Genomic DNA, 15,015 nt, shown 5'->3' with positions numbered 1-15,015 from the left:
AAATGCAAGAACTAACCAATATTAGGCTCATATCAACATCCTACAGGCTTTATTAGTTACTAAAAGGAACTGTACTTCCTTGTCTCACTGCTGGCAACTCCAGTTGCAGTAAGATGAAGGCCATTTTAACTGTGTTCTTTGATTGGAAAGGTGCTGTCCATCATGTGTACACCTCTCCAGACCAAACAATTAATGAGTACTACCTCAGTGTTCTTCATCAGTTGAGAGATGCAATACAATGAAAGCTGCTGCAGCTATAGGCAACTGGTGATTGGAAGCTTCATCATGACAACGCGCCTGCTCATGCACCATGTCTCATGCAGAGTTTTTTGGCAAAACATTAAATCACCCAGGTGGCTCAGACTCCCTACAGCCCAAATTTGGCACCTTGCAACTGGTCTGGCTTTTCCCAAAACTAAAATCACCTTTGAAAGGGAAGAGATTTCAGACCCATCAATGAGATTCAGGAAAATACAATGGAGCAGCTGATGGTGGTTAGGAGAACTGTGTGATGTCCCAACGTGCCTGCTTTGAAGGGGACTGAGGCATCATCACCTTTTCAACAATGCTTCTTGTATCTTGTGTCGTCATTTTTCATAACACATGGCTGGATACTTTCTGGACAGACCTGTGTTTTCTCATTCTTTGCTTTTTCTGTCTCTATACCTAATGTAGACTACATTTTTTTCTCCTCCCCTACCTGCACTCTTTCTCTATGGGAATGTTATCATCAACATTTTGTAATAAATTAAGCCACACGGTATGTTTTCTAAAGGGATTGCACCATTTTTACATTCCTACCACCAATAAATGAGGGTCCTGGTTTCTCCACATCCTTGCCAACACTTGTTTTTGTCTGTCTTTTTTATTATTATTATAGCTATCCTATTGAGTGAGACCTCAAATAATTTTTGTCGAAGTCTTTATGCTATTTGACATGAGGAAACTGCCATATTAACTAATAGCAAAGCCAGTTTTAATTTCTAAATCAATCAGCCATAAATACTTTTTACAAAAATAAAATCTCTCACTCATTTTCAACGCAGACATGTTCATTCTTATGAAAATCCTCTTTTCAGCTCAATTTCTAGGCTGTACAGGTAGTAAATCAAAGAGAAGAGAGAAAATGTAAAGGACTTCATCATAACTTTGCAGCCTGAAAAAATGTTCCCATCATCCTTAGAGTTTCACGGATATTCTCTTTGCTTCGATCTCATGGGCTTTTCCTCAAGAAGCCACCAAGCATTCTCTCACAGTAGCCTGAGAATGGAAGAAGCGTGACAGCGGAAATACAGTCCCAACCCTCTCCCTAGAAAGTATCTAGAGGCAAAGGTTAACACCAACCTATACTCTTAACAGAAATATTTATCAAGACAAGGAAAAAACCAGAAGCATACTATGTTGCCTTGAATAAACAAAATTTCACACGCCCATTATTTCAAATCCACTTTCTTGGGTTCTGTATGTGATTTTGTACCTCAATATAATTAGTACTTGAAATGGGTGAGAGTAATACCTTTGTTTGTTTGTTTGTTTTAATAATAAGCACAATTGTCAAAAAGAGGTATGGAAAAAACCAGCGGGAGGCTTGGACTTCAGTACGGATCTTCATTACTCCAGGATTCCTTTCCTTCCTCAACGGTCATTCATGCCAGGTATCAATCCAGACGCATCTTCAGCTGTGGCCGTTGAGCAGTTTGAATCAGCACCAAGCAACCTACTCTAAATCCAGATTGACAGGACCATCGACCAATCACAGAAATAGGTTTCCTTTCCCCAGTCCAATCATAACTGCTGCTTGGAAGAGACTTACTGCTGCGAAGAAATGGGTGAGTTAAAGGGAGGGGCATTAGAAACACCACGGAACCGAGCCTTCCTCCAGTAATAAAGTGGTTCTTCAGTATTGTATTTGTATTGCCAAGATGTCTCTTTCTAACAAGTTAACTTTGGACAAACTGGATGTAAAAGGTAAAAGAGTCATTATGAGAGTAGACTTCAACGTTCCCATGAAGAAGAATCAGATTACAAATAACCAGAGAATCAAGGCTTCAGTCCCAAGCATCAAGTTCTGCCTCGATAATGGAGCCAAGTCAGTAGTTCTTATGAGTCATCTGGGTCGACCTGATGGTGTTCCCATGCCAGATAAATACTCCTTGGAGCCTATTGCTGCTGAGCTCAAATCCTTGCTGGGTAAGGATGTTCTGTTCCTGAAGGACTGTGTGGGTCCAGAAGTAGAAAAAGCCTGTGCAAACCCAGCTACTGGTTCAGTAATCTTGCTGGAGAATTTACGCTTTCATGTGGAGGAAGAAGGGAAGGGCCAAGATCCTTCTGGAAAAAAGCTTACAGCTGAACCACATAAAATAAAAGCCTTCCAAGAATCACTCTCAAAGCTAGGGGATGTCTATGTCAATGACGCATTTGGCACTGCTCACCGGGCCCACAGTTCTATGGTGGGAGTGAATCTGCCTCAGAAGGCATCTGGATTCCTGATGAAGAAAGAACTGGATTACTTTGCCAAAGCCTTAGAAAACCCAGAGAGACCCTTTCTGGCTATACTTGGTGGAGCCAAAGTGGCAGACAAGATCCAACTCATCAAAAATATGCTGGACAAGGTCAATCAGATGATTATTGGTGGTGGAATGGCTTATACCTTCCTTAAGGTACTCAACAACATGGAGATCGGTGCCTCCCTCTTTGATGAAGAGGGAGCCAAGATTGTGAATGATATCATGGCCAAAGCCAATAAGAATGGTGTGACCATTACCTTTCCTGTTGACTTTGTCACTGCTGACAAGTTTGAGGAGAATGCTAAGGTTGGTCAAGCTACATTAGCATCAGGCATACCTGCTGGCTGGATGGCATTGGACTGTGGTCCTGAGACCAACAAGAAGTATGCTCAAGTTGTAGCCCAAGCCAAGCTAATTGTGTGGAATGGACCTGTAGGGGTATTTGAGTGGGATGCCTTTGCTAAGGGAACCAAAGCCCTTATGGATGAAATTGTGAAAGCCACTTCCAGGGGGTGTATCACCATTATAGGAGGTGGAGACACTGCCACTTGCTGTGCCAAATGGAACACTGAAGATAAAGTCAGCCATGTGAGCACTGGAGGAGGTGCCAGTCTAGAGCTTCTGGAGGGTAAAGTCCTTCCTGGAGTGGATGCCCTCAGCAACCTGTAGTTGACAAAGTGTTCCTTCCTACTGCTTCCTGTCCACAGCCCTTTAGTCAGCTTAGTGCCTTTATCCCTCAACTTGACTTTTGTTAAAATCTACCTGTGTATCAAGACCTAGGCAATGACCAAGTCATGGACCATCAGCATCCCTTAACATCAGCATAGCAATGCAATTCACTTTAGTTCTGTCATGCATTTACTTATTCTCTTAAAGATCTCATTTGAACTTCACCATTGTGATTCATAGGAAAGTGGATTGCCTATTAAAGTGAGGTAAATAAGTTGAATCTCTCCTCCTTTTTATTTCAGTCTAGCTTTGTTATTGTCTCACTACTTGAAACATGGAAACAAGACAAAACACTAATTTTTGAGGTAGGAAGGGGTAGAAGTTGACACATACTTCTTGTTTAATAATTTTTATTAAACAATAAAAATGCCCAAATAATCTGAGAAAGAAAATTACATTTAAGAACTCAGGAGTACTACTAAAGCTCTGCTAAGAGGGAATTTCTTACTAAATAAGGAAGATGGGAAATAAAACATTCTTATTAAACCCATAAAGTTAAAAAATAAAAGATGTTAAACCCAAGGAAGGTATATCTGTGCATATGGATGCACAAGAGACACACACATGTCTGTTAACATGGGAGCTACAAATCTAAGCCAGGTCTCAAAAAAGTATTTTCTTGTTAAATCAGATATTGTTTAATAAATAGATAATATAACTGCTAAATCTAAAAACTTGGTTTTTGAGACACATGGGAAATACGTGTAAAGTAGTTTTAGCCATGGGGAAAATGGAGATATAAAAACTCTTCTATATTAGAAAACAGAATAAGACAACACTAAGAAATGTAGAATAAGTGAAAATACCTACTGGAGAATATTTTGCATACTTATGTAGACAGAATGGTTGAGGGCAATGTTGGTATCAAATTAAAAGTAAAAATGCAGAGTAAATTTTCCCAGCTGTCATGACCTATGTCCCATAGGCCCAGATGAATTCTATATATTCAGCATTCTGAATAATTGAACTTAAAATATAACCTCAGCATACCTAAAATTTCAACTTATTTCTAAGGACAATGTTAATAATGTCATTGTAATCCCAGGGAAGATGTAGGAATTAAGGTAAAAACAAGTAAAAATGAAAACCAGTATTATTATTAGTAGTAGTTCAAACAAGATTATAGCATATTACTGTCTTGTATGTAAGACTAGTGCACATAGGAGTGGTCTTCATCATGATGTCATCTAGAAAACCAACTGGTGACACAAACCTGTTATTCTAAATAAGTGAGTTTCATCCCTGTGTCTGAGGTGTCTGAGCTTTTACTACTTGATAGCCAGCAGAGTTAAAGAAAAACTCTGGTTATTTAAAATGGGAATTTATTTTTTAAAAATACATGACCCAAAAAGTTCAGAAAAATTTTTTTCACATACTCTATTGGCTATCACTTGTATGATAAGGGCTATTTTGCAAGGGAGGCTTAGGAATGCATTCTCTTTACTTGCATATCTTGTATTCAACTAAAAAAGGAATAGATTCTATTACTAATAGGTTCTACTACTAAAGTAGGAGTGAATAAATACTGGAGTAAAATTCATGGTTTCTGACAGACTGTCAAAGACATAGAAAAACTACATCACCCAGGGATATCCAATATGGGAAACTAAGAAGTATAGTTATTTATTTTTCTTATAACTCCAACACTTCTCTCTAAACATACCCAATATAGAATGGTAGAAAATTGGAAACTGTAATAAAAATCCTCACCTAAAAAGTCATTGGCTCATTAGAATTATAAATAAATTATGCTGGATCAAAGTGTTAAGAACTCCCTGAGCTGGTAGTGGAAGAATTTTCTTGGTTAGACTGTGGCTTTGTTCTCTGGGAGGCAGTCTCTTATTCATTGTCCATTTTGGCCTCAAATTTGGTCATCTGGGAAATTTTCCTTTTTTCCTAATCTTTCTGAAGTGAGTGTTGGCAAGCTAAGCCACATTAGGTGACTGCAAATCTTTCCCAGCTTTCTTCTTGCTGGTGCAATTTCAAGAAAGCAATGATTTCTCATTATAGCATGCACTCAAAGCCATTCAGGGCCAGACCTGTGATTTTGCAACTTTCTCAAGTAGCAGGATTTCTGGTCTGTATAATTATATAGGAAAGAACCTCACCCCAAAATTTCTTCTAGTTATAATTCTTAATCCTCTGGTTCTTGCTTTTAACTATTTTGCTGGGCCCACTGTCTCCTTCTTCATCTTAAAAGTGGTTAACTGGTGGCACTCTGAAAAGGTAAGCAGGAATGAGAAAGGTGCACCTATAATTTGGTCTTTGCCAACAGACTCCTTGACTGAAAAGTCCAACAATTTGAGAAAACTGTGACAATCTTTTACTTGCCATTTGTGGTATTGAGACAGATTTTTCAACTCAGAACTCACTTTCCTGATCTATTAGTCAATTTAGGATACAAGCAATAAGCAGATTGTTCAATATTTCCTGATGGTGCTCATTTCTAAATTTTTTTTTGTTCAGTTAGAGTTGTTCCCATTTTTACCCCATTGCCCTCCCCTGCCCTGTCCACTGCACTCCCCACCCCCAGAGTCAATCCTCCCCTGCTGTTGTCTTTGTCCCTGGGTCCCTTATGTATGTTCCTTGACGACCTTTCCCTTTCTTTCCCCCATTATCCTCCTTCCCCTTCCCCCTGGTTACTATCAGATTGTTATTTCCATGTCTCTGGTTATATTTTGCTCACTTATTTGTTTCGTTAATTAGGTTCTACTCATAGGTGACATCATATATTTTTCTTTCACCTCCTGGTTTATTTCACTTAGCATAATACTGTCTAGTTCCATCCATTTTTCAAAGATTTTATTTACTGGGTCCAGCAGAAATAATGCCTTTGAGTATGGTTGGTAGGGTACATAAATGTCTCACAAGAGACAGATAGCAATTTGAACATTTCACCTAAAATGTCATATGGTGTGCTTTGAGTGTGATATTGTTATGTTACAGAATTACGTGCCTATGATTTTGTAATAAAAGATATTTATGTAATAAAAAGAGGTGTTATTTATGCTGGACCCTGTATTTATTTTTAGAGAGAGAGAGGAGAAAAGAGGGAGAAAAAGAGGGAAGAAACATTGAAGTGAAAGAGAAACATCAATTGGTTGCCTCTCATATATACCCCAACCAGGGACCAAGCCCACAACCCAGACAAGTGTCCCGACCAGGAATCAAATGTGGCAACCTTTCGCTTTGCAGGATGGGACCCAACCAACTGAGCCATCCTGGTTAGGGCTTTAACTTTATTTCATTTAGTGTTAGTATTAATGTATTTTAGTGATGAAATATTAATATACTTAATTTTGAGATCCCAGCCGCCCCTGGAATGGGTAGTTTAGGACATATACAATGAAATATTCTAAAATATAAAAGAGTTAGGGATTACAGAACATGTCTGGCTGCAAGGGTTTTGAATAAAGGATTGTGATCCCATATATCTTCCTATGTTCTTATGTGTGCACACACACAAATAGACGAAGGGGATTAAAAGTATGAGCTTCCAGTTGTAAAATAAGTAAGCTCATTTTTGTTGTATATTGCCTAAAACAGCATTCAACAACAGAAACACAGATATTCTGCCTCTTTCTAAGTACTTTCCCTGTAACTTTAGGCTCTACAGAATCATGTTATTCCTATTACAATACTATAGGCAACAAATGCCACAGCAGGAAGTAATCGCCCTCTTCCCACCTTCCATTTCTCTTTACTCATTCTCTCCCACCTAACCCCTTAATGAATGCTGTATTTTATTGGTTTTACTAAGACAGCATCTCACTTACCAAGAACAATTTCTACTTTAGCCTATAGACTAGTGTTTTGCAACCAGGGATAGTTTTCCTTGTAGGGTACATTTGCTAAATGCAATACACTTTTGTTTGTCACAAATGGGACGAGTGCGGGGGTCGGGGGCAGCTGTAGGCAGCTAGCATTTGCCACAAAGTTATTACTAAACATTGTACAATACAAGCAGAGCCCCCACAACAAAGAACTATCCAGCCCAAGATGTTAACATAGAAATTTATTTCATTCTCATGTGACATTCCAGGTGGTCACAAGTAGACACTCTTGTTGAGCTCATCCAAGGACCCAGGCAAGAAAAATGTCTTTGCTATCATCTGCGTGTGGCTTCCATCTCTAGAAGCATGAAAACCAATTGAATTTTGACATTTTCCAGCCAACTGGACAGGAAAAGAAGCATCCATATCAAACACCCAATCATTAAAGGAAGAAAAAAGGGAGTCACACATATTGACTTTGCTTACGTCCATTTGTCCTGAACTTAGTAATGTTATCATGTCTAACTAATAGGAAACAGGGCAATGTATTTTCTGACTGGGTGATCACGGGTCCCATTAAAATTATTACTAAAATGAAGAATAAAAAAAGATGAATTTAGGATATCAAAAAGAAGAACCTATTAAAATTTATATAATACACTGGAGGATTTATGAAGATCATGCTTTTGTATATAATTATTCCCTAAGATAAAGATGAACAAGTACAATTCATGGAAAAAAATGATGAAAACAGTTAAAATGAATTAAGACAGTAATATAAGATTAAAAATAGGCTAGATAAAGGTATAAAGAGATATGACAAATTCAAGTATTTCTCATACAAAATATTAAGTGAGGTTAGAGCAAGTAAATTAAAGAATTGAAATTGCAAAGAATCAGTGACTTGAATTAGAAAATGGGGGAAAAAAACAGAGTTTCAGGTTCACTTAGACAGTAAAATATATGTAGTATCATTACATAAAATATATATCACACACGTACATATATGTATATGTTTATATATTTTATATACTTGTAACTGAAATTTTGTAGTTACATATTATAATTGAATACATAAAAATTCATTTTTTTCTGTAAAAACCAATTTAAAAAAGGAACCTTAAACAGGGTGTCACCATAATATGTTGGGATTGCCTTGGACATTTGATACAAACAAAAACTGTGGGGTTTACTTGTTTGTCCAACGTTGCAATTTCAGTTATTTAACTTATATGCTTGGATGTGACTACTCATTTATTTTCTTTGCACTTTTTATCAAAAATAAACTGTATTGAGATAACTCATTTCCAGCAACATTAGTTCATAAAAAAAATGATGAAATAATTTTTCAAAAGTAGGAGCTATATTTCATGGCCTTATATTTCTGTTAATTTTGTTAAGTAATTTCACATTTTAGTTATTATGTCTTCTACGGATTGTAGCAAATTTTGTGTTTTCTAAATCAATGTGTATTATTAATAATCCAAGCTAAAAAGCAAAAGTGAGATAATTCGAAAATAACAAATTAGAAAAGCACATGAACTTATATGTGTGAGAATGTTTTACTTGGCCTCTCCTTGCCCCGGGCCCTGGGCTTTCTCTCTCCGTGCTGCGGCCTGGTAACTTTCTCCAGGAAGTCAGCAGGGCAACTGCGCATTTATCTTCTTTGTTTCCTCACCCTCATGAGTTGTTTCCACATTTTTGTCATGTTTTCAGTTGTTTCCAATGGGAGGGTCTATTCTAGTCCCTTCTATTCCATCTTAATCAGAAATGAAGGTTCAAATAATTTATTTTCAAGTATTTACACTGATACTCTTCTTAGGATCCAGCTGGGCTCTAGATATATTAACTTGTTTTTTATTCTTCTTTCTTCTTTCTTTTCTAATATTGCTCAAGAAAATATATTTTTTCTCTGAATCAGAGTCACTCACTTTTCAGTTGGGAGTTTTAAAAGTATATTTTCGGAGCAATGTTCTAGGTTCAAATTGAACATTTGTTACAATGAATGAATTGATATTTAGACATAATTATTTCCAAAGCCCATAGTTTACATTAGAGTTCACTTTTGTTATTGTGCATTCTAAAGGTTTTGACAAAGGTATAATGGCATGTATGCATTATAAGAGTATCATACCAGGTAGTCTTGCTGCCCTAAAAGTTCTCTGTGCTCTGACTAGTTGGCTCCTCCCTAACTTCTGGCAACAACTAAACTTTTATCTGTCTATGTAGTTTTGTGTTTTCCAAAATGTCATATATCTGGAATCACACAATACGTAGCCTTTTCAGATTGGCTTCTTTCACTTAGTAATATGCATCTAAGTTTCCTTCACATTGTCTTTAGGTCAAGGCGGCAGAGTAGGTAAACGCCATGCTCACCTCCACAACCACATCAAATATTCTAAATTATAGAAGAGCCACCCTTGAGAACCACCTGAAGACTAGATGAACAGGACTCCTATAACTAAGGATATAAAGAAGAAGCCATGTGGAGACAGGTAGGAGGGGTGGAAACTAGAAACAGGTTGGTTTGATACCCATGTGTGGCAGTTAAGAATCAGCAGGGATATCCGGGCTACAGAGATCCCCTCCAGGAGCCAGGGTCCCAGTCTCACACCAGGCTCCCCGGCCTGCAGCACAAGTGCTGAGAGAAATCCCCACAACAGCTGGCTGTGGAAAATCGGCAGGGACACAGTCCAGGTGAGACCGAGGGCTGCCGTAAACCCAGGCTTCCTTCTAAAGGGCCTGAGCACAGACTCACTCCCTCACAAACACTTACCCTAAGCTCCAGCAAAGGGACAGCTTGAAAAGTACCAGGGACATTTAGGGAGGACTTGAATTTTTTCTAATTATTAATAATGATTAAAAATTATTGTTAACATTCTTTTAAATTATCCCCAAATCCCTGTCATGTCAGAGTCTGGTTCTGATGCGTGCTCTGTCTCTTCAAACTATGGTTTTCTTTTTCTTCTTTTTGCCTTTAGTATGTTTTGTAACTTTTTTTGTTGAAAGATAGATGTACTGGGTGGAAGGAGGTGTGGTAAACAGACTTTCAGGAATGCAGTGGTGTGGAGTTATGGAATTATTCTATGGCCCGATGATTAAGTGTCAGCCTCTTAATGGGCCTGTGCATGCCCTTGGGCTTTGATCTTCTCATGTGCTTTTTCCTTTCCTTTTGTTTTGTTTTGTTTTCTTTTCTTTTCTTTTCGTTTTATTTTTCAGATACATTTGCCTCCATTTTCCCACCACCACTTTCCCCTCCCCCACCCAACCTCCATAGTTGTACAGGATAGATAGAGGGGACGGGAGTTGGGGATATCCCTTTCCCCATATGGAAGGCTAGAGCAGGCTTAGTTGAGTATTTCCCTTTGCCAAGATCAGTTAGACTGAAGAATCCCCAATAGATTGGGCTCTGGTGAAACAGTTTCTCTTAAAATCAGGGTTTGTTAAGTAGATCAAAATATTCTCTCATATTTTGAACTGGTTACTTTCCCCCAATCCCCAGCCAGAAGACTGAGAGGATGTTTCTTCATTCTTTACTGTGAGAGCCTGGAGGTAAAACTCACAAAAAACGATTGTGGGAACCTCCCAATGACTGGGTTCCCTGAAATTTTCATCTCTAGGCTGGTCTATACTGAGCCTCCAGCAACTGCTCAGTTCCAGTTTCAGTTTTGCTACCCTGGTACTGGTTTCTGTGGAGCTTTTTGTTGATGAGCTTCTGCAGCAGCTCGCCCTGTGACTTAACATTTCTGACAGATCAAGGAAGAGCAGTTTGTATTTCAGTTTGTTCAGCTTTCCATTTGTTGTTAGGACAGAGTGGTAATTCCTAAGCTCTTTACATGGTGGAGAGAAGATTAAAAATTTGGTTTTGTTTTTATATTTATTTTAAAATTCAAACATATTTTTGATTTTTAACATAATTTTTCAGATATTACATTATGCAACCCATTACTATTAAGGAAATAAAATAATAGATTTTAAGTCAGTTAAAGTATCCCTTCTTCGATCAAACTCCATTCACTGTAAATTTTACACAGAGGGTTATTTCCTTCAGGAGATATCAAACACTTGGTACTGGTTGGCCAAAAAGTTCGTTTGGTATTGTTTTTGTAAGATGGTAGAACTTAGTTGTATTTAACTTCATTCAAAACAATTTTGTTAGATTGTATTGTGAAAATGGTTATATCAGTATGCGTTTAATAAAAAACAAAATTGGTGAATTTTTGTGTAGCCATTTTATTATTGAAGATGAAAGAAGATAAGCAACATTTTTGGCATATTATGCTTTATTATTTCAAGAAAGGTAAAACAACTGAAATGCAAAAAAAAAAAAAAAGATGTGTGCAGTATATGCAGAAGGTATTGTGACTGATTGTGTCAAAAATGATTTGCTAAGTCTCGTGCTGGATGATGCTCTACGGTCAGGTAGACCAGTTGAAGTTGATAGAGATCAAATAGAGAGATTAATCGAGAACAATCAACATTATACCACATGGGAGATAGATGCTTTACTCAAGACATTTAAATCAATAAAATTATTGCTGAAAATGAGAAATGTGTCTTTTATTTTATGGCAAAAAACATAAGAACTTTTTGGCCAACCCAGTACTACATATAACTCAGCGGTATAGAATCATTGTTTTTTACTGTTTTATTCTGTAATGCCAATATGGCCTTGTACCTTAGATCTGAGTTGGATTGCCATGATTTTCCCAGATATTTTCTCTGATGGCATAGGTTCTATGGTATATCTCATATGAAAAATAAATCACTGTATGTCCAAATAAATCCTATATGTCCAAATTGATTCTTCCTTGATTAAAGCCATAAGCCAATTTCCTTTTCAGAAAAATATAAACCACTGGCTTCTTTTTGTTTTTGCTTTGGGTTTTGTTTTGTTTGGGTTTTTTGTTGGTCCTGTTTTTAGTTTCGATAAAGTATTTTGTTTTAGAATAATAAAATATATTTACAATTACATTGAAAGAAAAGGGAAGGAAAAGATATGGTTTAAACCAGGGTTTACAGAGTATTGGCAAATAATGATGAAGTGTTTTCACTAATTTTTCTAAAGTAGTTTGCACTTATAACAGCAATAACTTTCAAATGCCTTTTCTGAGTTTCTATAAAACCATATTGAGACACAGATAGGTAAATTGAGAAACAGTGGGTTTGACCAAGTGCTTACAAAATCAATTACATAAAAGACAGAATCACAGTTATGTTTGCAAAGCTAAATAGAACAGCAATCTAAACACTTCCCATTGCCTCTCACGTTATAGTGCTATTAAGATTTCCAAAGGCTAGAGTACAGTTTTAAATCACTCCATGGATATGCTTTGCAGATGAAATTTTAATTTCCATGTTTCCTTCAAAAGCCACATGTGAAGTTCTGATAGACCCATACCCCACCCCAGCTCCCTGGTACCACTACAGGAGGCTGTAGGCAATCTCACAGGTGACTCAGAATGGAATGAGGACAGACCCATGTTGTGGATGCAGCTGGTCATGCAAAAGGGAACAAGCCTTGAATTCAAGGGACATGAACAAATACATTCTCTGTTAAGAGGAGACATCAAGTCTCTCATCATTTATACAAATGTATTGCATATATAATAACAAATCAAAAAGAATGAGTTTCCTTCCTAAAAATTAAAAACTGTTTATTCAGTGAAGTAAATGCATCCTATAACTAATAACCTTATTCTGAAGGTGGGTTAATTTTCTTACTTGTACATTCAACTATTCATTCTACAACATTTCTAAAACCAGTTGCTACTTGTTGCTACTCCTTCCTATTACAAAGGATAGTTAATTCTCCCAAGAGTTCACAGACCTATAAGTAAGAGAGAAAATAAGCAATTGTTTTTATTTCATTATGGTAAGGACTATATTACATAATGAAGGGTATTATTTAAGGTGCCAAGTAATGTGCTGATGATGTATAACCCTCCCTTCTTTATGGGAAAGTGTGTGTAATAAGGTTTCCAAAAGACATTATTCGATTTTATGTTAATAGAATCACACTTTGCTATTTTAATCTCCAATGACTTTTGTAAGTTTTTTAGTGGAGGAAACTTCCATCATCAAGGTATTTCTCCACTCATATTTGTTTTTTATAGTGTATTTGATTTAACGGGCATAAATACATGCTCCAAACATATATAAACCCTTTACTCCTGCATAGTTTCTGCTCTGAATCCTCAGACTCTTCCTCTCTGCAGGTAAACTGCGCTTGCAACCTGGAAGGAAACCTAAATGCAAGGTCAGTTTCATGGTCCCCTGACTTGGCCAGTTGCACAGTGACTCCCTCTCAGTTTAAAGGCTCTACCATCTTGTAATTTCTTGTAATGTTGAACTTAGGGCCAAGAATTTTTATTTTATACATGATCTCACCCAAATTAGGTAACCAAACCTGTTGAAGGCCGCTGCACTGAACCCAAAGTTAAGGAAAAAGAAATTGAGTCTTCGGTTTCTCCCTTTAGAGGTCCACAGGTGTTTCTAACTATTCAGAATCAGGTAGAAGTCTTCCTGAGGACTTTCTGAAGATTTAAGTCTCATGAAATGCTTCAGAAGATGAACTCTCCTCATTTAGAAACAAGTCTCTACCAAAATATGGTCTTTGAATATACGTGTTTAAATGCTTGAGGAAAAAAAAATCAGTTTTAGCTTTCATAATTGTTCCACTTTTGTTCTAAAATGCCTTTCTGTGGTTCTATGCTAGTTACCAGACAAGAAAGAAGGGTGAGATTAAAGAGAATATGATCCCCTTCAATGCCAAATATCAATACTGAGATAAGGTACTATACTGTCTCATTATAATTCTTCATTTTCTATGAGTAGCCTCAAGTCTCTTTGGAGGTGAGCAAAACAAGTATTTGATTAAGAATACTTCTGTCAACAATCCTAGTTAAATTCTGTCTAAATGTTAGGGTTTTTCTGAATCTGAAAACATATATAATTGTTTTTATAGAAAGCAATTGACATAATGTATTATTTATAGTGGTTTATCAGGAAATCAGTTTTATAAAAACAATATGACCTAATGATGTTAAAAATATTAAAAAATAAGATACTTACATTTGCTCAAAGCATTTAATTTTTGTTTTCTTATTATATTTACAAAACCTTGGAATTAAACACTATGATTTCTATGGAAAATGGGTGATTTTGTCAGTTTGTGCCTGTGAAATAGAAGAAAAGAAAAAGTACGATTGTTGCAGGTTAGTGGAATACTTCTGGTATGCACACCTGAACCCTGGTAGCAAAAGAGGAAAGGAAAGGAAGATGAAGGAGATTAGAAATTGTGACAGAATAATCAGTAGACCTTGTTGTCCACTTGCACAGAAATGGTTATGTAAGCATGAAAAATGATGGAGAATAATTCGATTGATAAAGTAAGGGTGATGTGATAAAAATATTTTAGTATTCACTATTTTAAGTGGCATGCACCCTTTAACTCGAGATTTAAATGACATAAATAATCATTTCATCAGAAAATCTTTAGGTCTTAAACCAAGCCATTAGCAAATAAATGCTTTAGGTGCATTTCAGGGAGCTACGTCTTACCAGGGAGAAAAAGGCAAGAAAAGACTTGCCCAGTGAGACATGCCCAGTAGTGAATTTTTAGACTCTTGGGATTGAGAAGATTTAATGTCCAACAGACTGGAGGCTTCAAGATGGTGCTGCAGAAGAGAGTTCTCAATGTGTTCTGGCCAGGCCAGCAACACCCAGAAACTCATTAGAAATACAGATTATTGGGCTATGGATGAGACCCACTGAATCACAACTCTGGAAGTGGATCCAGGAGTCTGTGTTTTAACCAGCTCTCTAGTGTTTCTTCCTTTTTTCCCTCAATCCCTCAACACCCCCACCCAAAGTCCCAGTGTTTCTATTTCAACTAAATATGATAACCACTGGTGTAGAATAACCACTTTATAAGAATATAGGAATTAGTTCTAGCAACAGTCATATCAATATCTAATTTTAACTGAGGCAAATTATTTCACTCT

The 15,015-nt window shown here is 36.9% G+C and overlaps 1 protein-coding gene across 1 annotated transcript; it reads left to right on the top strand.

Annotated features, from left to right (window-relative positions):
• The first annotated feature begins 1,919 nt into the window (after positions 1–1,919).
• Positions 1,920–3,176, top strand: PGK2 (phosphoglycerate kinase 2). The gene has a single exon (XM_054568802.1). The coding sequence runs from the start codon at positions 1,923–1,925 to the stop codon at positions 3,174–3,176; it is 1,254 nt and encodes a 417-aa protein (XP_054424777.1). The 5' UTR covers positions 1,920–1,922.
• The last annotated feature ends 11,839 nt before the right edge of the window (positions 3,177–15,015 follow it).

The sequence above is a fragment of the Pteronotus mesoamericanus genome, unplaced genomic scaffold, assembly GCF_021234165.1.
Source record: "Pteronotus mesoamericanus isolate MK-2021 breed Mesoamerican mustached bat unplaced genomic scaffold, CSHL_Meso_final contig_20, whole genome shotgun sequence".
In the NCBI taxonomy this organism is placed as follows: Eukaryota; Metazoa; Chordata; class Mammalia; order Chiroptera; family Mormoopidae; genus Pteronotus; species Pteronotus mesoamericanus.
This window is presented reverse-complemented; position numbering and strand designations above follow the sequence as displayed.